Source organism: Euprymna scolopes, chromosome 6 (genome assembly GCF_053919585.1).
Source record: "Euprymna scolopes isolate OS-2025 chromosome 6, ASM5391958v1, whole genome shotgun sequence".
Lineage (NCBI taxonomy): Eukaryota > Metazoa > Mollusca > Cephalopoda > Sepiida > Sepiolidae > Euprymna > Euprymna scolopes.
In genome coordinates this window covers 100563144-100589493 of record NC_136487.1, presented here as the reverse complement: position 1 = coordinate 100589493, position 26350 = coordinate 100563144, and the positions used below count along the sequence as shown (strand labels likewise).

At 31.9% G+C, this 26350-nt stretch overlaps 1 protein-coding gene across 1 annotated transcript in view; it reads right to left on the bottom strand.

Moving 5' to 3' along the window:
- Positions 1 to 11325: 11325 nt before the first annotated feature.
- LOC145277820 (integrator complex subunit 8-like) overlaps positions 11326 to 26350 on the bottom strand; it is a 163719-nt gene continuing 148694 nt past the window's right edge. The window contains exons 23-27 of the mRNA XM_080129719.1: positions 24045 to 24148; positions 18971 to 19021; positions 18092 to 18230; positions 16839 to 16882; positions 11326 to 12634 (exon numbers count right to left, since the gene is read on the bottom strand). Coding sequence (XP_079985845.1) covers positions 12518 to 12634; positions 16839 to 16882; positions 18092 to 18230; positions 18971 to 19021; positions 24045 to 24148 — 455 coding nt within the window. The 3' untranslated portion in view covers positions 11326 to 12517. The remainder of the gene's footprint in view (positions 12635 to 16838; positions 16883 to 18091; positions 18231 to 18970; positions 19022 to 24044; positions 24149 to 26350) is intronic.

Sequence of the window (26350 nt, the reverse complement as noted above, 5' to 3'; positions counted from 1 at the left end):
TTGTCGCTTATGCATTGATGTCCTTTTTAAAATTCTTGAGTAAAAAGTTTCATAAAAATTTTCTGTGGTCGATGTTATGGGTGGCATAAGTCCCTCGTTGCCCGTGTTTCAGAAGAAAAACTTGGTAATTAGTAGAAACAAAATATAATAGAAAAAGCAAATACAAAAAATGAAGAGTGTTTGTGCCAGTTTGACCATCAGAATTGCAAGACTCGAGCATAACTGCTGAGACATTATCCCACTGTTTATAGAAATTGGAAGACTTCATTATAATCTGCCTAACACTGAAAGATTAATCTTCAATAAAATACAGTATAATTCCTATAATTTGAACATCCACTTCCTTCAAATTAGAGGATGCTGTTCAAGTTTCATGATAAAAATTGCAGTTAACTTTAATTTTCTAAGAATTAAGAAATAGTAAATGAAATTCATTGCTACATGATACTTCAGGTCTATATTAAGTTGCAAGTAAGAATTGTTAAATATTATTACGAGGAACAAAAACATTGAAAATAAATTAAATCTACTCTTACTTGTTAGGTATTTATTACCTAAGTTATCATCTACATTTATGTAAACTGCAGTTTTTTTTATTTATTCATTGAATGAGTCTCATTGCAGTTTCTATTTTCATCGCTGCCATTATATTCCATAAGCGATCACGAAAATGTACAATTTCTTGGTTCTGTAGCTTCTTTATGATTATATCTCTTCAGTGACATTGCTTGCAAAACATAGTTGTCACTAAAGTAAGGACTTTTTTCGAGAAATTTTATAACCGTCTCCATAGACTTTTCTGCATCATCCCATGATATTGCTTCATCAGTGTTCTTGGTTATTTACATTAGGGTCAAGAGAATGGGAGCTGTTGCTATTTTCATCACCATTACTGCGTTCAGGATATTGATCAGTAGTTTCCTCGTCTTGTTGCACCCACATTTCAACATCATTTGATTTAAGAACAGCGTGGTTGGTCGGTAACCGTTTGGTTTAAAGAATTTTTTATAGACCAGGTGTATTCTCTGATTTTTTCAGTTCAGAAGCCTTTGGTGTTGGGCATAATTTACCCTATGCTTTTGTTAATGTGCTTACTTGAACTTGATTCCATGCACTTGCGAGAGAAAATATGGCATCTTTGATAGTAAAATGGCGCTGAAAATCACTTATACTCACGGTACTATTTATCATATTCATCATTTCTGTAGAAACATTTTTAGTTCCAAATAATCCTTTGACCCATAGGTTGGATGAGAAGTCACATTAGGTGGTAAGTAGCACACAAAAATATTCCTGCAAGATGACACTAGTTCTGACTCAGGAGGATGTGCTCTACAATTGTCCAACAGAAACAAGCACTTTGAACCAGGTTTACCTAATTCAAGAAAACACCTCTGGACAACTGGCACAAATTCTTGCAAAAACCATTTTTTAAATAACTGTTGATTCATCCATCCATTTCGTGAAGAATAATAGTTGACAGTAAACAATGCTTCCCACCAGGCTACAGGAGAAACCCGCATATTTGAGACGTAAAATGTTTGTATAGATCGAAACAAACAGCTGCTTTCTTCCGTGCTTGATTTGTTTAATTACAAAAAAAAAAAAAGAAAGTTTATTATATGCATGATATACATATGAGGGGCGTGCAATAAATAATGCCCCTGGCCAACTTCCCATAGCAGTAGAGCAAGGAAACTTGGCACAGTTATTAGTCTTTCTCTACATAAGAACCACCCAGAGTTACCCCAGGTTGGTCCTCCAACCACGATGTGACTTCAGAAATCAAGGCTGCATCATCTGGGAAACGCTTTCCTTTCAAAAACAACTTCAGGGCTGGGAAGAGATGAAAGTCAGAGGGTGCAAGGTCAGGAGAGTAGGGAGGATGGGGAGGATTTCATAATCACAAACCCGTACTTCTAATCTCTCAATATAACGTTATTTTTATTCAGCATCTAATTTTTCTATAATTTGACATTTTTCGAGTAAAGTCAGTGTCACTTTTGCAAGCCTTTGTGATGGGTTGTTTTACACTATTTTAAATATAGCAATCTGAAAAAAAAAAAAAAAAATTACAGTTAATGTAAATTAATTATCAATAGCTAATCTACATTAATTACATAGTACCAATATTAACATTTCTGCATAATATAAAGTTTTACTGCAACTCTGCATCAAATATGCTAATACAATTTCAATGACAAGATAGTTCAAGTTTAGAGAAAGTTCAAATGAGAGGAAGTACAACTTTAGAGAAAGTTCAAATTAAAGGAGTTTTACTGTATGAAGTCAACTCAAAAAGTATCAAAACTATGAGTGTTACAGAGAGAGAGAGAGAGAGGTGAGTAAACGTGGAGGTAGACACGTTTACCAGAACCGAAGGTCAGCTGACCAGATTACGTATGAGTGATGTGGTCAGGTTGGCTAGATCTGTGAGATTTGATTTGGGCTTTGAAGAAGACAGACAGCTTTCTGTTGTCTCCCTCTCTTAACTGAGGAGGGGGGAGACGAATGCTGACGTGTGTAGAAGAAGAACCCCCACACAGGCCGATTTCACTTCCACCTTCTGCAGGACCTCTGGGGAAAGTGAAATAAAAACTATAAAACCCATTCATCGTCTTGGAGTGATAAATCTTCGTCAATCTATGATAACGATATGTAACAAATGTTCAATTTGGTGCCGTAACTGACCAGACCACCTAGCAAGGGTGGGTTTAAAAGAAAAAAAAGAAGAAAAAAAAAGGACTTCGGTTGCCACAAGGAAAAAAAGAAAAAAAAAAAAGGACAAGAAAAACAATAAAATGTATGGAAAAAAAAAGAAAAAGAAAGAACAGTAGAAAAAAAATACAAATCAACACACACACAACGTAGGGTCCATTAAAATACTAGGCGAATTAGAAAAATAATTAAGAAAAAAAAAGAAAAAAAGAAAAGCAATACACACGTACAACCTTTTCACGAAGAAAGAAAAGGAAGACATACAGACACACAGATGTAAAACTTTATATATAGAAAATAGTTAAAAAAAAATGTTTATCATATTAGGAATTAGCTCGTTATGAACGAAGAAAAATATCACTTAATGTAAAAATTAGAAGGGAAAAACAAAGAATTGCCTTATTCTGTTTAAAGCAAAGGACCGATGAGACAGTAAGAAAATGTAACGGGAACACGCACAAATGAAATTGTTTGGAAATGTGTCAATCATAACAGCCAGTGAGTAAACCAGAAAGAAAAAAAAAAAAAAAAGAAATAGAACATGACTTTAGTAAGTGTGCGTCAGGAATGAGCCTTTCAGCTTGCCAAAAGATAAACATGTCAATCACAAATATGTGTTATGAATATTTCGTTGCATTTTTAAACTGTGAACTAAGTGTAACTTTTAATGAAAAACAATATGTACTTTTGATGAAAAACAATGGATAGGTTCTGAAATGTGATTTTTTTTTCCTTTTTCACTAGTTGTACGATTTTTTTTTCTTAGGAATTTTTTTTCTGACATGGACAATTTTAGTTCCATCGAGTGTTAGGATTGTCTGAGACTGATGTATTTTAATTGTAAATGTCTAGGTATTTTTTGTAAACGACTGTGATTTTTCTTTAATTTTGAATTCTGTGGAATGGTAAAAGATGATGCCGACCTAGTTGATCACGTGGTCAAATGGGTTTCCACGAATCTGTGTTTTGTTATTTGGAATTTTGTTGTTAGTGAGATGGGACTTTGTGATTGCTTATAGGATATTTTTGTATTTTTTAATTTATTATTTTTATGTAATTGATGTGTTGTCAAACGGTATTGGCAGAATTTTCTTGTTCTTTGACATGTACTTTTTTTTCGCAGAATGGGGAGGTGGAATCTTTGCTTGTGGGGTCTATTGAAAGAATGATTAATAAAAGAAAGAACGTGTTGTTAATTAATTAATTAATAATCATAATAGTAATAATAAAATAGGGAAAAAGAGAAAGAAATAAGATTTAAACAGAGTAATAAATAATAATAAAAAAAAAAGTTTCGGAAGAGTCAAAGGTTCAGTCGGTATTAATTTTAATTTTCGAAATGTAGAATAAATGTTCTATTCGACATGAGTGGCGTTTTGACCACATAAGTAAGGGAGAAAAAAAAAAGGATAAATATAGGGTTAAATAAACTATATGAAGAAATGAAAGAAAAAAGTGGGGCGTGAATGGAATTTAATTTCTGTGGCAAGCATGTTAGAATTTTGGAGAGGTGTTGAATTACATGGGTAGTTATTAATTTCATTATTCTCGAGAAATGATTCGAATTTTATTTTTTTTATCGTGATTTCTATTGATTTCGAGTAGAATCAACATGGAGCAACTTTGAGTACTTCATGTGTGGAAATCCGATGTTGTCCGTGAAGCTATGTGTCTTCAAGGCAGGTTGCGCTTACCGACTTTGGAAAAAAAAGAAGTTTTTTCTGACATAACAGTAAACGAAATGTATTCTGTCCAGCGTGAGCGGATCTAGTTGTAATCAACTTCAGGGAGCAAATGAAATGCCCTCTGACATGGCGTAAGGGGCAGAGGGGGTGCAATGGCTGACGTGGCCATTATGTTACGAATCGCTCAAGAGAAGATGAATGAAATATGTATGCAAGTACTTAGGAAAATAGAAGGCTACCCACCATATGGAATGTTAAGAGGTTTTTTGTTTCCCACAAAATACTAGTAATAAGAGTAGGCTTATGATGAATAGGATAAGGCTTGGGATGGAAAATTTTTTTTTTTGTGTGCTACCTATGGGAAGAAAAGCTGATCTGTAAAGCCAAGGACGATGATAGTCCGTTTTGAAGAGGCAGATGGACCTCGATTTTATTATTCGGTTGATTGCCGAGAATTTATCGATCACGCGTAGTGTCGACGGGAGTAAAGGATGCTCCTGAAATTCTGATTTAAATTATGAAGAGACCATGGGGTCACAGGGAGTTGTTGACCTTCGAGGGTGCAAGGATTAGCGCCATATGGTATTATTTGTTGATATTATTTTACTTAGTATATTGAATAAAGGTATGACAGTTTTCTTTGCCAGTGGGGTGAGCATATATATTCTATTCTTAGTAAATGTGGGAAGTAGAAAATGTATGCCTTCGCCATACATTTTGATAAAAAAGAGGGGAAGGAATGTTACAGAGAGAGAGAGAGGTGAGTAAACGTGGAGGTAGACACGTTTACCAGAACCGAAGGTCAGCTGACCAGATTACGTATGAGTGATGTGGTCAGGTTGGCTAGATCTGTGAGATTTGATTTGGGCTTTGAAGAAGACAGACGGCTTTCCGTTGTCTCCCCCTCTTAACTGGGAAGGGGGGGAGACGAACGCTGACGTGTGTAGAAGAAGAACCCCCACACAGGCCGATTTCACTTCCACCTTCTGCAGGACCTCTAGGAAAGTGAAATAAAAACTATAAAACCCATTCATCGTCTTGGAGTGATAAATCTTCGTCAAACAGGTATCAAGTCTCCCTCCAGGATGAGAAATTTCCAGATGGTCCAACATCGAAGAAGCAGAGGTAGGTTCTGAAAATACATGTCACACACACGAGTCCCTTTATGATAATCAAACACACAACCATTTATATTAGAGACAATCATACGCACACGGAATCCTTTTTATTGTTATACACAAAACGTAAATGGTGCCTCTACATGATAACGATATGTAACATGAGGTGCCTTCAATAAGTTTCCAGACTTTTTTGTACAAAATTGTTGTATGTTACTGCTATACAATTTGTGAGATGACTGATACATTTTTATGATTTCAGGTTCAAATAAACAGCTACAGCAGGAACTGGAATACAGTCTACTAAAGCTTGATTGTCACAGCTAGTGAATTCCAAAAACTGCAATCTGGACGTGAGGAGACCTTAGAAGAACGATATGCAATAAAATTCTGTTTCAAACATGAAAAAAAAAATGTCAAAAATATATGGAATGCTTCAGACTGATTTTGGGTCATCTTGCATGAATCTAGCATCAGTTTTTGAGTAGCATAAGAGATTCAAGGAAGGCAGGGAGTCTGTGAGAGATGAGGAGGTGTGCAAGGAGTAAGGAAGTCAGAGTTGATTGGCCAAATAAAGAATTTCATGAATAAGGACTATCATGTGTAAATAGAGATAAGTGCAGTTTGATGAATATGTGGGAACTGTATATGCATTTATTCACGAAGAACTGAACATGTCGAAGATTTGCACAAAGTTTGTCCCAAGTGTGCTTCATCCTTATCACATACTATTTGAACAAGATGGGCATCAAGACAGTTCTTAACCCTCCCTATAGTCTAGACCTTGCTCCCTGTGACTAGGAAAACCTCATTGGCTGTCATTATGAGACAATTGAGGAGATGAAAGACGTTGCGACAAGGGTCATTGGCAGGCTCAATGGTGACCTTCCAGAAATTGTTGGAACAGTACAGAAGATTATTTCGAAGAGGATTAGTGTTGCATGTGTTTACTATCAATAAATGTGCTTATACGAAAAAGTCTGGAAACTTATAGAAGGCACCTTGTATGTAAAAATTGGGATATTTTTCATATGACCTCTGCAAAAGTTGGAATACTGGAATGAAGAGAACAAAACAACGTTGATGTAACAAAAAAATGATTTTCAGATTTTATTGTTTTTCTTATGATAGACTCTTGGTCGACAGTGATAATTCTGGGCTGGTTTGGAATGACAAAAGTTCTCAGATCAAATCTGCACAAGTTCCTCCAATGTAACTAAACAACCTCAGTAATTTCACCATCCACATAGATTTGCTCGACACCAGATTTCTAATCAATCTCCATTATTTTAAATTTCATACACAAAAACTGGTTGTCATAGAATTCCACTGCATTTTTTTTGTATAGTCAGGCTTGAAAGTACCATAAAAAACTGAGTTGCACTTAACTCGTTTTCCACAAACTTTGTAGAGGAACTTTTGTCTTTCTGGGGGATTTCTAACACCACAACCACTGGTTACAACTTCAAACATCATTTTGATCATGGTGACATTAACTCAAAATCCATAGCATATTTTTAACTTAGATATACCTGGTAAGTACTAAATCATACAGAAATCTCTTCTAAATGCAATGATTTCGATCTAGAACTTCTCTAATGTTGACGGTTCTTCAGTCTTATCCCTCTTCATCTTACAGCTAGTGTTGGCAATAAATGACCAGAACAAGAAAGATCCCTGAAAATGCCATTATGAGAGATGTTGAATGAGTTTCCATGAAACCAAGAAAATCTAGAAGTTGCAAAAGCTGTAAAAATTGAGAAAGAAATACTATTTCTTTCTCAATTTTATCATAGTCTTATGCTCTTGCTTTTCTGTTTACCACAAAATACACTTTTTTTTTTATACGCTTCTCAACTTGTTTACTTCACTATCATGCTACCCTATGCCATCCGACCACGACTGATCTTTCAACAGTGTTTTTTTTTCACATTTCCTGAAGCAGATTTGGTAACCGAAAAGTTCATCACTTGGGCACTAAACTTGCATTTCTCTCTATCTTTCATTATCTTTAGCTTTCTTCAGCATGAAATCAGATACAAATCTTACGCAAAATAACGAACATGCTATCATCAGAATTTTCCAGAAAGTTTACGTAAAACACTGAAAGATGCCGAGTGAAGATTGTGTGATTTTTTTGTGTATAAATATATTACCCCTCCCCTCAAAATTATCAAAATTTTTTTTTTTGTTGATATTGTAAGCTGTTTCTTACAGGCTTTTTGGCCTAGTTAAAAAAATAAAAAAAAAAAAAAAAAAGAAAGAACTTGAAAAACAATGCAAATTCTTGTTGCAAAGAAAATACAAAAAATAATTATTGGACAATTTTTATGATAGCATGATCCTTATTCGGAATACCAAATGTTTTGGTTTAAATATTTTAATTTTATCCTGAAAATTATTTTTCAGTAAAAATATGCTGTTTCTAAGAGCAATTTTCATACGAGTAAATTTGTTATGTATTCAGTATATTATTACACAAAATATTTTCATGTCACATTATTCGATAAATCATAAGCCTAATAAGACAACTTTTAGGCAAAATTAGACTTTATTCATGAGCATAGTGATATAATAGGTACGTGCAATTTAATGGCTGATTCGGTAGGGGGCATGGTTTTAATCATAATTTTTTTAATTTTCAATTACTTTTTTATTGTTTGAAAAATTATAGTTTAAAGTTAATTTCTCCAAGTAAAAAAGGGTGTGAAATTAAAAATATATGGAATAATTTTATCTCAAATCTGAAAAACCCCACATTTCACATAAAAATTGATTATGACAAAGATTGTGTTTACATTTTTCTGGCAAGAAAAATATAAGTTTTCTGGAATTATTTCCAAGTATTAAGTTAAAGTCTTAAGATAATAAATTAATACAATAAATGTACTTTTGCTAATAAAAGTAATAATTATCTAAAAATGTGACAGTGGTAGGAATGAGATTTGTTTATCGTGTCCAAAAAATTATGGCGACAAAATTCAAATATGTGTATGGAAGAACAAATTAGACATAATTTATTTCTTTATTTAACATTATTTCGGCAACTTTTCTTTTTTGAGTCACAGACCCCCGTCCCTTCACTTAAAAATAAGTTAAAACATACAAAAAAAAAAAAAAAAATTTATCTAGTTATGTAGACAGACAGCTTGCTTTTGGTAATATTTATTTGTTGTGATTTTTTTTACCCTATTTTTGCTTCATCGGCTACTCTAAATGCATCGATAAATTATTTTTAATCAAGTGTATTTTAAGTGTTTAAAGGTCAATTAAATTCAATGATACAATGACAATTTATTCATGACAATAAATAGAATGTAAACTTGAAAGACAAACTGCATAAAAATTAATTAAATTAATTAATTATACTACTGACAATTTATTGCTTAAAAAAAAAAAAAAAGTTGCCATTATTTATTAATATTGATACAAAATTACAATTGGTTAAGAAAACAATAATTATTGAAGAAATTACACTAAAGATATACAAACTTACGTTTAAATTTATCAAACACAAACAGGCGGGTAGTTGGAGAGGAAGAAGGTGGGCAAAACAGACTGGTTTTCTTTTCAGGTCTCTACATCTTTACTTATGACATGGATCAATTGTATAATTTTTACCATTTTTTAATTAAATTATGTTCTTCAATTTAATTTTTTTTAATTTTTTTTTTTACTTTATTTTCCAAGATTATATGAACATTATCTTACGTTGATGATTCATGCATGCAATGAAAATATTAGAATCTTGCATATAAAGATTACGTTAAAAATGTAACCATAAAAAAAGTAGAAATACTTTTTGAAATTATAATTTTTTTGTGTGAAAATATTGCTTAATGCTTAATTCAATGATAACATTGGTAGTTCGCGAAATTAATTTTTCTTCAAGTTACATCGATTTTGTTAATACGGACTTGAGGGGCTTTTTCCGCCATGTTCCTATAAAAATTATTTTATTTTCTTTATTGTTACAAATTACAATGTAAAAAATTAAAATAAATTCATGCATTTTTTTTTTTTTTTTTTTACTACTGAAAACCATAAATTTAGTAAAAGTATTTTTTGTTTAAACAAAAGAATACATTTCCACTAAGATTCAAATAAAAATAATTGGTTCATTATATTTCGCGATCATTATTTGATAAACACTGAAAATTTCATTAAAATTGGTTAATTTCCTGATTTTTCATGAATTTTTAAGTAAAGGGAAGGGTCAAAATGTTTATACATTTTGAGCATCGACATTCATTTTGTACATATGATAAAATGATTTTAATGCTTCTAAAACAATTCAACATCTTTCATACAACCTCAAAAGGCACCCCAATTTTTTATAGCAGTTCTTTATTGGAATCAAACCGTTTTTAAGGTCCGTAGTTGCTGGAATTAAAATCTGAAGAATCATTAATGCATTATTGTTTTGCAAGCAAATGCAATATCCATTTTGAAAACCGCTTTTTCATTAACAAATGCAAAATAGTGAATGGCATCTGATATCTTCATTTCCTCAACAATTTCACACAACTTACAGTCAGACAAAATGAGTTCGGACTTTTTCATGTTTTCTGGCACAACTTCTGAATTTGAGCAAGCTGAATCTCAGTACAACTGCATTTAAAGCTAGCACTTTTTAAGCATTGTTTTTTATGGAGCTAAATCCAAAAAATATTTATCAAACCATTGAACAGTATTTTACTCCATCAGAAAGCAATGCTACATCAACCATCTTGTATGTCATTGTTCTAAAAAGAAAACATAAAACGATTCCAATTTAAATGATTAGATAGAACGAATAGCACTCTTTAAGATGATATATAAAGTAAAGATATTATAACAAAAACTTATTTGAAAATGCATCATTTGAAATCAAAATGAAAAATTCCACAAGAACTTTCTCGTCAACCTAATATATGTATGTGTATCTATGGTGGGCATGCATGCATACATACACAGACAAGTATGTATATAAGTATATGGATGTACTCCTCTACCTTTTACTCCTGAGAAGATGCTATGGTAATTCAAGCAAAAGAAGGAAACAGCAAAATGAAAATGACACCAGTAATCATACCATAACACATCTACAACTGGAAGTAGCAAGAGCAGTTAAGCTAAACTTCTTTATGTTTATGTATAGAAGGAATTCATGTTTTGGGAGCTACCGAACATTAAGCATGACGGCCAGTAGACATTAAAAAAGAAAAATACTTGAGTAATTTCTCAGATAAGAAATCGTTATTTATGCGTTTCAAATGTGGTGAGAGAAATGAAATTGAAAGAAAAAAGAAGAAAGGGACAAGAAAGAAACGGTCTATTACTGGTTCATTAAAAGATTAAAATTTAAGTGACACAGCAGTAAAAATTATCCATCCATAGCCTTTGAGCCCCTGGAGGGGCATAGGCCATCTACAACTTTTTGTAGATCTTTTTGTAGCAAGGAGTTCTTTTTACAGGGTGAGGGTGATGGCCCCACGCCCAACCTTTCCAGAAGGGACATACAGCGCCTAGCCTTTCCAAATGGTCACCCATCTGGTACTGGCCAGGCTCAATGTTGCTTAACTTCAGTGATCTGGCGAGAACTGGTGAGTCAATGTGATTGTGGCGTACAGTAAAAATTATAGATCTGATTAAATAAGCCAAATCTTGTTGACATAATGAATGGTAGGAAATGTTAATCGTTTCTAAAATTTTTCAATGGAAAAGTAACTACGCAAAGTCAAAATTTTAAAGGAATCATTCATGGTGTCGACATTTTCTTATGGTATAAGCATTCGTTTATTAAAAAGATAATTTTAACTGCATTTCCATTCAAACCATTTTATTAACTCGTTTTAAAAATGTTGTAATCATGTTTTATGACATGTCAACCTATTTGAGATTTTGTAAGGCTGAAACAAAAAACATGCAAACCAGTCACTGTATACAATTAATTGTACCATAGTCGCTATTTTTCATCCATAGCTGGAGAGGGTAAACTGTGGTTTCATACATTTAACGATAGTACAGAATTTAACTTTGTTTGATCAGAGTTGAACTCTGGATAGCAAGTCTTTGGCAGTTATTTATTAACTGCTTTCTCAATTATTAAGAGTTTGGATTCAAAATTTGGACATCATTTTCTAAGCACTTGTGTATCATGACAGTTTCTTTAACAAGTTCAACTTTTCGTTTGAAACTTTTACATTTCTCATTTATATTTCCTGTCAGCAACTTACATTGTCTTTCTCCAGAATTTATCTCGTTTATTGTCAATTGATGTTTTAAGAGACAATTTTGTTTAAGTTACTTTTACATTACAATCAACAATTGCATGCTATGTTTTACAAAAATCAGGCATTTTTAGTTTGAGAAAGCTGTAAGACCCTATAATCACGTACATTTCTTCAACTTTCCTGAACACAAGCTCAATCTAATAATTCTACACCAGCAAAACACCAAATGTAAATCATGTGTAAAAGTTTCAAATCAAAATTTATGCGTGAAAAGTTCACTTGTTCCTCTTTTTTACATTTTTATTTTGCATTTTATTTTTTTTTAGCAACTTGTTTCTTCTGAACAGTTTTTTTAAAGTTTCAAAACCAATAAGGTTTGCTTCAAACATCAGCTGATTCAAAAAGTAAAGCTAAGTTCCAAAAATTATAGGACTTACATGTTTGATCAGTCATACAGTCATCATATCAACCCATTTGGGAGTAATTGAATGTATAGCAAATTACTATTTTATCCATAGTTGAGAGTTGGGATGGGAAATTGTCAAAGGTATTATTGTGTAAGTGAACAACAGATGTTACTGGATTTTAACTCTGCTTAGCTAATTCCATAGTCTGAATCAATATCAACTGAACCTGATGCAAAATGGCAGCAAACAAATGATCTAAGAATAGTCTCAGATCAAACAGGTTTTCAATTTTTGTTACCCTCTGACCAAAGATAGGTAATTGAAAACGGTGGTCATTATGCAGTCTTCATTTTTTGTTTTACATTTTGTGCTCATCACAAATACATTTTTGCCATCGCGCGAAGAAAATTACTCTTCCGGTGTTGAATTGCTTCATGCAGGATGTCTTCTGGATTGCATACATTCAAGTCCATCTGCCCTAAAGCTTTTAACTGTAAAAAGAAAAATTAAAATAAATAAAGTATATGCATTTAAAATTTTATACAGAAAATACCAACCTTAAAATATCTATGTATACTCTGCTATATTTATACTATGAATTTATTTTGTTTTTTGTGTATTGATATTCATAATAAAAACCCTTTTTTCTATTTATTTAAAAAGAAATACAACTTTGTAATATATGAGGTGTGGAACTGCATTTATCTGCAAAAGATCTAGCTAATTTACATATTCTTCTAAATATTCATTTTAATTAATTCCCTATTAGTTTTTACGATTTTCTTATGGGATAATCATCTTTAGTTAACTATTACATATAATCATATTCATGCAGATATTCTACATGATTTATACTTGCGTAATAAGGGTATAGTAAACACAAACCTCTTTTTATATATATTTATGAATGCGTATATATACTTGTTTAAAAAAATTTTGCCTACCAAACGCCTGTCAATTTTTGGTCTACAGACACGAAACTTAACATAGGGTATTCGTACCCATGCAAAATTTTATATTTGGGTTTTAGCTAAGGAAAATCGATGTAAAAGTGTGAAAATTAAAAAAATCGAATTTGCCAAATGAAGGTCAGAAGACGGCATTACAAATATTCCTGTCTAACGTAATAGCTATTGGTTCATGTTTTAATGCAATGTCTTGCAGCAAACATGTCTCCATAGCTCAGGCATTAACGTCAAAGGAAAAAGTAAATCGTAAGCTAAACGTTTTGGTTTCGATTTTTAGTGGTGGCACAGGAGTCATTTTTTTTTTAACTTTTTAAATCATTACTGTTATTGGGTCCACTATAATCATTACTGTTATTGGGTCCAATATAATCTTTACTGTTATTGGGTCCAATATAATCTTTACTGTTATTGGGTCCAATATAATCTTTACTGTTATTGGGTCCAATATAATAATAAATAGAAATCTGCATTAATGTAAATATCATATTTAAGTGTATTTTACAACCAGACAATGCTGGGTGGCCTGCTAGTAAAAAATAAAATAAAAACTCACATCACTAAATGATACACATATACACACACAATTAGATTTCTTGATGCTAAAAAAGTTGCTTTTAGATTTGTAGTTTTAAACTAGCAGTTACTCACTTTCGGATTAATGCCTACTTGACAACAGCCTCCTAATTATTACTTTTATTATTGGAATCATTTGAGATGAGTAATTTGTATATTTATTTGCAGGCTGTTATTCTCACCTGACGAAGGCCAGAGAAATAGTTGGCCGAAACATTGTGAAACAACTATAAAAATGGAGATAACAGTCCACAAATAAATAAATAAAAAAAAACTTCCTAATTGTTATTTTTTTTTTTTAATTTTTTGAATTAAGTTTTCCTCTTTTTTCATCAAATTTATTATTTTCATTGTTATTCTACTTATGTCATGTTACGACTGCAGATTACAACATGGTCATCTTCAAATGCAATGTCAACAAATACCTAACATAAATCATCTTCATAATTAAATTTTGTTGATTTCATACATCATTTTAAATCCTTTCATATTTTTCAGCGTTCAACTGACAATCCACCCCTCTCATAAAACCAATCCTTAAGGTAACTTTTGGCCTTAAGTATTGTCTCCTCAGTAAAGATACAAAGGAAAAATCTATTTAACAAGAATGATGGTAAACAAAATCAAATAAAATTTAATTTAGCGAATGCATTCTATGATGAGGTTTTTTAGAGTCAATTTAAAAACTATCTTTTTTAGCTTTCAATACAATGGCTGTTCTTTTTTATTTATTTTTTTTTTTTATTCATCGGCAGAGGCATCATACGCACTCGTGAGCCATGTTCAGGTAGCTGGCTAGCTGCATGCATGGAAATATCCATGAAGGTTTATGTGAAACAAAATTTTTACTGGACTAGTGTATTATTTTTCAAGTATCTAATATACGTGACAAATGTGGGTGTCTTCATTAACTTCTTTTCAACTATTGGACATAAGATGAAATTTACTATTTATTTAGAGGTTATTTTAATAAAATTTAAAAAGATATTCTTTTTGTCGTTAAGTTTTTTTTTTCTCAGACTACTTTAAATTAGGTTATTAGTTTCAGTTATAATCAACTTATTTTTTATATGAAAAATATTGTGTTTTTATGCATTTGAGAACATCGATTTGATATGTTTGAAGTTGTGTTTCACGAAACAAATTCACAAAAATGTCCCGCCTTTCATAATCTGTTAGTGTCACATTGCTACACTACTTAATCAAAGCATGCACACCAACAAAAAGTGAATGTATTATCAAGATTTAAAATGCAGTTCAACAAAACATCACCATGAAGTTGGTGGACAAATTGCAAAAGGAAAGTGAAATCAGATCAGCAAATTCTATCATGAATTAAAGTCTTGTAGGACAAGATGTGAATGAGGAGACAGGAGCTGCCCTCTCACAAATCTGCCCGGTGAGAATGCCTTTGGAGATTTAAATTTTAGCATGCAAACCAAACAATATACATAACTACATAATCGCACAATATGCTCAAGTGCAATCAGTATTGTCTGGGGCCATAAAAAACTAAATAGAAATTAAATAGTGTGTGTAACATCTTTATATTAAAACTTCTATCTTTTCCTTTCTCGCTACCCATCTCTTTGTATTTCTTTCTCTTGTTTTATGCGTAGAAAAAATATGAATAATGCAATTCAGCTATCTCTTTTAAATGTAATACTGTGACTTTATATATTTACTAGATTACTCGTGACCCGTTGGGTCAGTATGTAATATTAGCTATGGAATTCATGTATGAGCGTGACACTTGTGATGTAAAGAAAATAGTTTTTTTTTTGACATAACAGAAACATTTCTATGAAAGTATATTAAAATGAAAAAAGAATATAGATAGATTTCTATGAGTCATTCTGTTTATTATAATTGATTATTTTTGAAAAAAAAAATTTAGTTACTGAATTACAAGTGGTTGGCTATACTTATAGGTAAATGTACACTGAACAGATACCATAATACTTATAGTTAAATTCAAATTTTGATATATCTGCTTTCTTTTTTTTTTTTTACATCGTTCATTTCTGTATTAAGTTATTTTAAACCCCACTCTTCCCATATTAAATAATAATTTTGAAATAATAATGTTAATATTTCAATGTCCCAATTGTTCTTTTGTTTTGTATTTTTCGCGTTTAAATTATCCAAATAAACAATTGTTAATACTTAATAATGCTTCTTTTTTTTTTTTTACATCGTTCATTTCTGTTATTTAAGTTATTTTAAACCCCACTCTTCCTATGTTAAATAATAATTTTGAAATAATAACGTTAATATTTCAGTGCACAGGTCATGCACACATGCGCAACCGGATGTTGTAAACCAGAAAGTGGGTTACATACATTGTTACGAGGTCATTTGAGTTTTATAATTATATAGATTTTTCCTGGACAACACAGAATAGAAAACACATTTTTGATCTGGATATTTTCATTCACCCATTGCTTTCACAATAATATGAACAGAAATTATGATGATAATTAGAATAGTCGATGGAGATTAAAATGTAATTGATCCCGACGGATTAACTCAAACTAGAACAAAAGATTCTGTTACGTTTCATTCACTTACCAAAAATAATATGCAATATAATAATTTTATTGTTCTAGACAATGTGGAGTAGAACAAAAGTTTTGGTTACCTTCCCTCACTTAATAACTATAATAATGTGGTCTTCACAGAACTATCTAAAATACAATTAAAATTTAAGTATGAAGAGAAATTATGTCAACAATGGCAATTTTATTGTTCCCAGGCAACACCAATATAATAAAATTACTGTTAGCCCTTTATCCATTTATCAAATATTCTACAGTAATTTTAGCAAGGAGGCCTTCACAGCACTGACAAAAGTATGGTTAAAAATCAAACTAACAGATGTTCATGATAATTATTAATCCCAGATTTGTTTAATAGAGCAAATTAAAACAATGATTTTCATTTCAACATATTAAGAAAATATATAATGTTGATAAAGATAATCATCTGAAAAGAGTTACCAATATCAAAAGATATCAAATAAGAAAATTGCTACTTTCAATGTGAATTTATGTATTTATGATGAAGAGAGCACTAAAAATAATTTCTACTTTTGTTAGAAAATTTAGTTTTGTTTGTGAAATTTTATCAAAGCATGAAATCAACAAACACTTACCACTTGCTGCTTTTTGACCAGTTCTCCACGTTTCATGTGAATGTCTTTGTGTTAAGGAAATATCTTACAAGATTAAAAATATTAGGTAAACACAATAATTTTATAACCCTACAATACGTGTAATAATTAAATATAACTTTCAAAATTGTATGTAAAAATTAATTTGATTAAAAAATAAAAATTATAAATAAAAATTATAGTGTAATTAAAAAAAAAAAAAAAAGGCTTGTCAGCATTTATATGAATTTCTACTTTCCAACTTTCAGTTCAGTTCCAAGAACTCAACTCTCCTGCCCTCTTGAATTTAGTTTTTATAATTTAGTCTTTTTATAACGGTTTCAGCGATTTATAAATTAATGCATATCAAACTACATCTATCCATGATCCTTAAAGATCATCTCATAACCCCGTGCCCAGATTGGCACACATCAACTTCAAACACCGTTAAACACTGCTAGACTTTACTAGCTTCTCAAACAGAAAAAAAGTCAGTTGAATCGTAATTCTCAATGATGATTAGAAAAAAAGAAGTCTGATTCAAATGACATTTCAATCTTTCAATTTCTTTGATGCTTTCAATTTTCACAAAGTCCAACATGAATCATTTTAATCTTTTCATTTCTCTACACTTTCAATATTTCATTTTTTGATGCTTTAAATTTTCAAAGTGCAACATGAATCATTTAAATCTTTATTTCTCAACGTTTGAAAGTCCCACTTTTGTCTCGGTCGCATCAACTTTATATTTCATGTTGAAATAGCTTGTAATTAAAAAAAAAGGGGGGGGGGATTGTTGTCAGTGTTCATACAACTTTCTACATTCTGACCTATTCAATTTGATTTTAAGAACTCGACTCCCCTGCCCCCTTGACTTTAGTCTTTTTATAACGTTTTATAACGTGGGGGAAAATTTTATTGACATGCCAATCAATGCATATCAAACTACATATAATTAAAAACAAAAACAAAAAAAAAGTGAAAGTGATTTGTAATAAAAAAAGCCACGATTAAATAAAGTTGCTTAAAGTCAATTAGTATTTAATTCTTTCAAAACATCTTATTTTATTTTTACATTTAAATTTATGATATTTTCAGTATCAGTTTCTACCAAGAATTGTCTTGAATTTTTCTCAAAACTGGCAAATATTTTAGCATGTCTTGTGTGATTAATATATAAACAAACTTTGATTAAATATATATATATATATATATATATATATATATATATATATACACATGCATGTAAAGGATACGAGTAAGGTATTCTAAAATACTGAGGTCCCAAATGTAGCAGTAGTAAGTATCCTGGGCATCATAGGTTTGAGTCTCTTGTAATGCTTTGAAAGCTGTTGGATAGTCGACTGGCTCAAGAAATTGACACAAAACTGCCACCTGGTGAATAAGAGAAAGAAAAAATTTTAAAAAAGCCCCCCAAAACATGCAAATGTAAGATGGCTCTCCATGCAGAGGGAAAGAGAGAGGGGGGTATTCTCCACCTCTCAAATCAAAGTCATAACTGTGTAATTAGGTGACTAGATTTCAACTAACATTTTCAATAAAAAATGGGTTTTACAGCAGGTCAACCTTGTTGGGTTATTTCATGTCTGGGCTGAGTTTGGTTTGATTTTACGACACTGGCTCCAGTCAATGCTAAAACTAAACTTCTTATAATTTGTTAATGTCTCAAGAAAGACCGGAGGGAGTGGAATATTCCAAGCAAAACAGAAAAAACACAAAGAAAAACAAAAATAAAGAAATAATTGCAAATAAGCAATTCATAGTTTTGAAATATAACTTTTAGGGTGTTTGTTTCCGACATCATCTTTAAGTTCATTTTTTAAATAAAAGACAAAAAGTTTCCATATCAAAGATTGGTCAAATTATCGAAAATTCATATTGGTAGATTTCAACTGATCAGCTCATTCTAAATCATTACAGACACTGACACACTTAGTGGACATTATCAAAGAAAAGGTTTGTCATACAAAGATGGCAGATAATTGTTTATCATACAAAAATCTATTTTTCTTTCTAAGTACCATTTTCTGTTCATATATAAAAGATTTTTAAGTGATTTTGAAATCATTGAACACATTCTTCTGAAATTGACACATTCTATGCATTTTGATTACCTGTGTATGGCACTGTAACTGTGAACAACATTTGATCATGTTCTTGTAAACCTGTAATAAAAATAAAATGGAAATAAAACCAAGAGTAATGATAAAAAATGCTTATTTCAACGTGAAAGTTATTCTGTCTTTACAATTAATTTCACTTCCTCCTTCAATTCAGAAACATATTTTTACACCTTTAAAATTTAATGGCCCATATAGATTATGTATGAAAAACTAAAATGCTAAAGTTTAAAAGAAAAAAAGCCTGTTGCATTCACCTTAGGCCAGTTGGACCGACTTTCTCTGAAGTCAAGGGAGTATTAAATTTACAAGCAGTCTCCCCAAATCACAAATATATCCCAGACAAAAGAAATGACAATGTTAGGTTTGTGCAGTTTTTGCAGGGAGGTATTGGGAGTTCTTTATATTTAAGAAGGCAAAACAAACAAAAGCGAACACTGACATCAATCGGCACAACCATGTTATCTAATTGTAAACTTTGACTTATTTTTAACCTTCTTTGCATGCTAATATTTGGAGTTTTAAATGTTATTCATACTCACATCATTCATTATTTGTTCCCATGAATTCCGATTTGGATGCAGTTTATAAAAGCATAGTTTTTTCTTTTGTTTTCTCATTTTTTTACTCATTACACTACACACATTTTTTTTTTTAAGTGGTTACTTTTTTTGTCTTCAAAACTAAAACTGTATTAATCTGAAGTGTGAAAAATATATTCTGCTAGTTGTCCGACCTGGCATTGCTAGAGAATATTTCTATTTTCTTTTTGCTTCATTTTCCTTTATAAATTATGCCGTTATGTAGTAGTTGTAAACCTAATGGTGGCTGTATTTTGCAAGAGGATAATAGCCACAGTTGCAATATCGGATTTTAAATTATTTTATTTTTTCTCAAAAGAAATTTTAAATGAATCACAATGTTTAAATCGATAAAATGCTACTTATATAATTTTTAGAGAGGAGGCGGGGATAGCGTAAGGAAAATTAAACATAACTATATTCAATTTAATCTAAAAAAAAAAAAAACTTGTTATTTAGGATTGAATTTCTGACCTCCTGTGTAGTCTTCTAACCGAGCTACAACATAAAACAAAGAAATTGAAGTTGTTATATACGGATTGTAATTTAATTAAAAATTTATTTGTAAAGAAGTTATTTCTAAATTCGATTTTTAAAATGTTTGATTTATTTTAATAAGTAATTCTACATAACAGCTCAGTTTGAATTTAATCGCCCCCCCCCCACCTTTTGATTAGCAGATGAACACATTGACAGTTTTGCCATCAACAAAAGTCGGAGAAAAATTTCAATGACATTGGTTGTGTATGTGTTTTTGAGGAGTTCATGGAAATGTACACAGAACATGAATATAATATAATATATATATATATAACAATAGCTGTAATGTTTTAACTTCTGAACATATTTAAGTTTGATAAAATTCCACAAATAAATAACCACTGCTTGTTTTCAATTCAATAAAAAAAAATAGTTGTGAACCTTTTAAAACTATGCGAGTGGTTAATATTAGAACTGAATTATTACATATTATGATAAGCTTTCATTCTAAGTAATAACAATGATTAGTGCAGGTGATACTAAAAATATAATTATTTAAAACATTTTACCCAGTCATGTCTGACAACAAGAGCAATATACCTTTGTGGATTAAATAAAGGATTCTATTCAAAATTCTGTATAGATTCTTGAGTTTGACAGAAAATCTCCTGAATTTGTCAAGATGAACTTGAAGGTCAGATGTTACTTGACCAAAACGTGAGAATAATTGTTTGAATAATCCAAATCATCTAAAAAAATTCTGAAATATTAAAAAAAAAAGTTTTTATTGCAGAATAAAAAAACTATTGATGAGTACCAGAGTAATATTAATAAAGCATTTTCTAAAAATGAGTAAACGTCCTGTCAAATATTTTCATCTAGTGATTATTGCACTTCAATTTTTTCTTTATTATTCTGACATGACTCAATCGTATACATTGATAGCATAAACATGAAAAAAAAAAGGGGGGGGGGCGAATGATTATTTGTAAAAAGGTTTTACCAGCATATCAATCCTTTTCATTTATCTAATGCTAAAGAAATGGTTTGATATTTGTTTAATGCGTCATTAGTATTTTTTTTTTTTTTTAGATCTTATTGCAATTTGATAGATTTAGTTGTATGATTTGTAAGGGTGTTTTCTTTTTCTGTTTGTATTTCATTGTTTTTAAGAACTCTAGAAAATTGTTAGGGTCTACTTTGTGGAACAGGTCTTTTAAACTGTTTTCTTGGTAATATTTTTTGTGAATTTATTGGAGATATTTGTAGTTTATTAGAATATGTTTTATGGTATAGAGTTCCTGACATGGAATACAGATTGGAGCTTCTTCATCCTTTAGTATGTGTGTGATAGCAGAGTATTTGAAGTCTTGTTATTACTATTTCATTCTTGTCATCTGTCTTCTGTTTTTTTCTTTAAGGTTGAGCTTAATTTGATAGCATTTATTGTTTTTGCAGGAGTTCCATGACTCTTGCCATTTAAATATTATATATTTGCTGATTAGGAAATCTGTAGTCAATATAGGATAATTTAATATTGCTAGTGTTCATTTTTAGTGATTTTTTTTTGGTTTGATTTGTGGTTTATAGTTAGTCTGTTGTTGTCTGTAGTCTTTATTCTCTCTAGAGTTTTACACAAACAACTGATTAGGCAGCTGGACAGGCTTGACAAGTCTTTTCCAGTTTTGGGTAATAAAGTAATCCTTTCATTATTTTCTTTAAAGTTCTGATATCTTTTACTGTGGTTTGTAGTAGGAGATTTGTGCAAAGTGTTGGGCAAATGTACTGGAAATTTCTTTCGGATCAATTACTTTTGTATTGTTTAGATGTTTGAGAGGGGTGGTTATATTTTTTCCAGTGATTTTTCTAATCATATTCCACACTGTTTTTTTGCTTTGGAGTTAATTTTGGATATGAATTCTTTCCATGTGGAACGTTTAAATTGTTTGCCGTGCTTTGGCTCTGCATATTTTGAAAGAATTTACATTTTCCACTGTTGGAGGTGTCTTGAATTTGTGTAAAGCAGCTTTGCGTAGTTTGATAGGTGGGTCTGGAAAATTTAGTTGCATTTTTAGGCTGTGGAAGAGATTATTTTGGTGAAGTATGTAATTTGATCTTGGTTTTTGGTATTGGAGTTGAAAGTTAATTCTGTAGAACAAATGGTTTTAAATTTGCTCCAATTTGCTTTCTTTTTAGGTTTCAATTTGGAGTTTTGTCTATTGGACTGGTATTCAGACTTTCTAGTATTATTGGTAAGTGGTCACTTCCACAAGTATCATTGTAAAGTCTATTAGAACGGACTGATCACATAGGGTTAGGTTTACTGCTGAAAAATTTCCCCGAGTGCATTTTGACAAGCTTCTGGGCTTGACCTTTACTCGTAATCTGAAATGGAATATACACATCAAATCCGTTGCCACAGTCACTGGAAAATTGGTAGGATGCTTCTATTGATCCAGTAGATATCTGAGTGATGATGCAAGTTTCTACTATATATAAGAACCAGGTATGTCCAAGGATTGAATATTGTTAACACATTTTGGCAGGAGCTGCTAGAAAGACCTTATTCTGGCTTGATAGAGTTGAAAATAGACTTCGCAGCATAGTAGGGGATGCCATTTTCTCTTCCCTGCACACATTTCTCACAGAAGAGACATTGCAAATCTGTCTCTGCTTTATCATGACAAGTGCTCGTCTGAGCTTCAATCCCCCTTTGCCAAATTTCCATGAGAAACACCCATCTAGCTGAAAACACTATCAATAATTTCCCCCACTCTTTATCCATGCCTAAACCTAAACATAGATTCCATGAACAAAGCGCCTTGCACATCTGTGGAACTGTCTTCCATTTGCCTGCTTTCCAGCTGATTACAATATGGTTGTCTTCAAGTCCAATGTAAACAAGTTCTTGATGAGCTGGTCCCCTTAAGTAATCCAATTTACTAAATTTACACTACTAATGATTCCTATGATATTGTCCCATTAGATTAGATTTTTAGTATTAATTTGATTTATGGATTTTTTGAATTCTAATAAATTTTCCATTTCATTTACGAGTTTTATGACATCTATTTTTACACTGGTTGGCTTTTGTATGATGATTTGATATATTTGTATTTGGTAGTTATTTTTTGTTTTTTTTCTGTGTAATTTGTATTTTCTATTATTTTCCTGGCTGCGAAGAAGATGTTTTTGGTGTATTTTATCTTGAGGATTTCTTTTTCTTTTATCCAACTAAGGCAATTTTTGGAGTTTGCTCAATGATTTTCATTGCAATTAGTGTGCATTTAAATTCATTTTTACATTCTTTGTGTGAATCTTTTCCCCAGCATCTTATTTGTCATGATGATGTCCATATCTTTGGCAATTGGTGGGTTAAGGATATATGGTTCTGTGTTTATTATATATCATATTTTGATATTTTTTGTGATTTTTTACGCTGGGAAGTTTGTATTATCATATTTTATTTAGTTTTCCGAGTCTGAATCAGAAAGATCAGAGACTTCAGAATGAGATCTTTTTTTAAGAGACATAATTTTGTACATAGTTTTGTGTATTATTTTTCTTTCATTCCTCCTATTCCCCCCCACCTACCTTGGAGCCCTATATATACCCCAACAAAACAGGGATACAGGAGGGGTATACTTCACTCTTTAGCAGACCCAGGCATTAGTTGTTCTTCATTTGTTTCTAAAGCTCTTTTTCTTTTTTTTTAGAAAAAAATGTTTTCCAGTCATGTTGTGCTCGTTGTCCATCAAGTGGATTGACCCTTCACTCACCACTTACAAAATCTGTTTATTGTATAATGTGGGGAGCATGAGCATGTTTTCTTGTATTTGTCAGATTTTGAACAAGACGCGATCAACTAATTGATTGGATAATGAGACAAAACATTGTGAAAATAGCACTCAAGATGATGAGACAAGAGAGACAACTGAAAAATTAAAAAACAAATAATTTATTCTCATCTCAAAAATTTAGAATCAAAATATCTTTTTGTTACTTACTGTTTCATCATATATTGGAATTGGTACTGGAACAGCAAAATAGTTTGAAGACACAACACCAGCTTCCAAGTAAAACTTCATAGCAGCATTGTATTGATTGTGTGCTGAAATGGTAAACATCAAAGTTATATTAGTTATTACTAGTGTGCTGTCAAAATTGACATCGCTTCTTCATTGCTTCACAACACAAAAATACTAATACTTCAAGGTAGCTTCTGCTTTTTATAATGTAGTTTGTTAAAGACAAATAAATAGAAAATAAACAGAAACTATAAGGCAAATAAATAGAAAGTATAAATTATGTTTAAAGGAAAAATACAAAACTTTAAAATCAAATTTCAAAAATAAGTATTTATCACTAAATATTTGCTTTATTATGTAACTCCTGATTAAATAAAAACACGGCTGTATAAGCACGGGTGTATAAGTTTTTTTACTTACTCAGGAGTAAATAGTGAAGTGTTTTGAGATATAATATTCTAGAAATTAAGCATTCAAGCAAACAGCAAGAATTCAGGTGATAAGTCATTTCCTTCTCCGTCCAGACCAATAAGTCTCCTGTGTGTTATGAGTAAGTTGCTGGAATCCATATTAAATAGAGAAGTAGTCAACCGCTTCAGCAGAAATAAACTTCTTAGTGACATGAAATATGGTTTCCGTTCTGCCAGATCTACCGCAGATGTGCTAACGGTTATATCTCATAGGATTAGTGAATCTCTTGACAAAGGCTTCCTCTCTTGACATATCAAAAGCCTTCGATAAAGTATAGCATAAGGGCCTACTTCACAAGATTTCCAGCTATGATATAACTGGAAATGTTTTCTCAATCATTAAATCATTTCTCTGATAGGCTCATAAGAGTAGCGTGTAATGGACAAAAATCAGAGGCCCATCCTGGGCACAACTCTCTTCCTGATCTACATCAATGATCTCCCTAAACACATACTTAAATCATTCGTTGACATCTATGCTGATGACATGACCATCTATGGCGACACATCAAAGGCTGTAAATGACGAAGTTCTCTCTGATTCTCTCTCCTCTGATCTCGAGCACGTGGTACAGTGGGGAAAGAGGTGTCTGGTTACTTTTAATGCATCCAAAACCAAGCTCCTATCCTTACATCATCAACACTCTGATCCCCATTTGGCATCAACTGAAATGGATAGCTCTCGTCTAGGGGAAGCTCCATGTTTCGATAAGCTTCTGGGCTTGACCTTAAATCCTGACCTGAAATGGAACACACACATCGAGTCTGTTGCCAAGGTCGCTGGAAAAATGGTAGGATCCTTCTACCGCTCCAGAAGATATCTCACTGCTGATGCAATTCTCTATCTATATAAAGCCAAGTATGCCCAAGGATGGAGTACTGCTGCCACATCTGGGCAGAAGCTGCTAAAAACATCCTATCTTGCCTTGACAGAGTACAAAATAGGCTTAGTGGGGGATGCCCTTTTCTCTTCCCTGCAACCTCTTTCCCACAGGAGAGACGTTGTGAGCCTGTCTTAGTTTATTGTTACTTCCATAGCAAGTGCTCGTCTGAGCCCCAATTCCTGGTTCCTCCCTAGCCAATCTTTCACGAAAAACACCCGTCTAGCTGAAACCACTGTTAAAAATTTTCCCCACTCTATATCTGTGCCAAAACCAAAAAGTAGATTCCATGAACAAAGCTTCTTAGAAGTGCACGCCTGTGGAACTCTGTTCCGTTTGCCGGTTTCCCACCTGACTATAACCTGGATGAACCGCCCCTTTAAGTAAGACTTTATCAAATCTCAACACTAACATATTGTACACGCAATAACCCTTATCCTGAGTGGCTTCCGGGCCTTGATAAGTGTTGACCACATTGTAAAAAAAATTAAAAAAAAGCATTAATCAGTTGCATAGATGCATATTCATAATGTTTTTAGTCATACCAAACTAGGTGCATTGCCAATTAGATGTAAGAGAATACTGTGAATTTGGGATCAAATTTATAGGGGCATCCTAAGTAGGAAGTTGTACAGCAAGATGCTTGTGCACATATTTATATTTCTACATGTAAGTTCAGTAGGGAAATACAGAGAAAAGAATTCCAAAGGAACGTAGTTCAATGTTTGTTTATTTAACCAGCATATCGACCATCTTTGGGTCATTCCAACAAAAACCTAACAGCCAGCCATGGTTCTCCCCAGAATGTGCTGCTGCTATCGCGCACAGAAATCACTTTTTCCATAGCTACCAACGTAATAGATGCACTGAGACTAAAGCTGCTTTCAGGACTGCCAGCAACCACTGCAAAAGAGTAATAAAAAATGCAAGAGAGC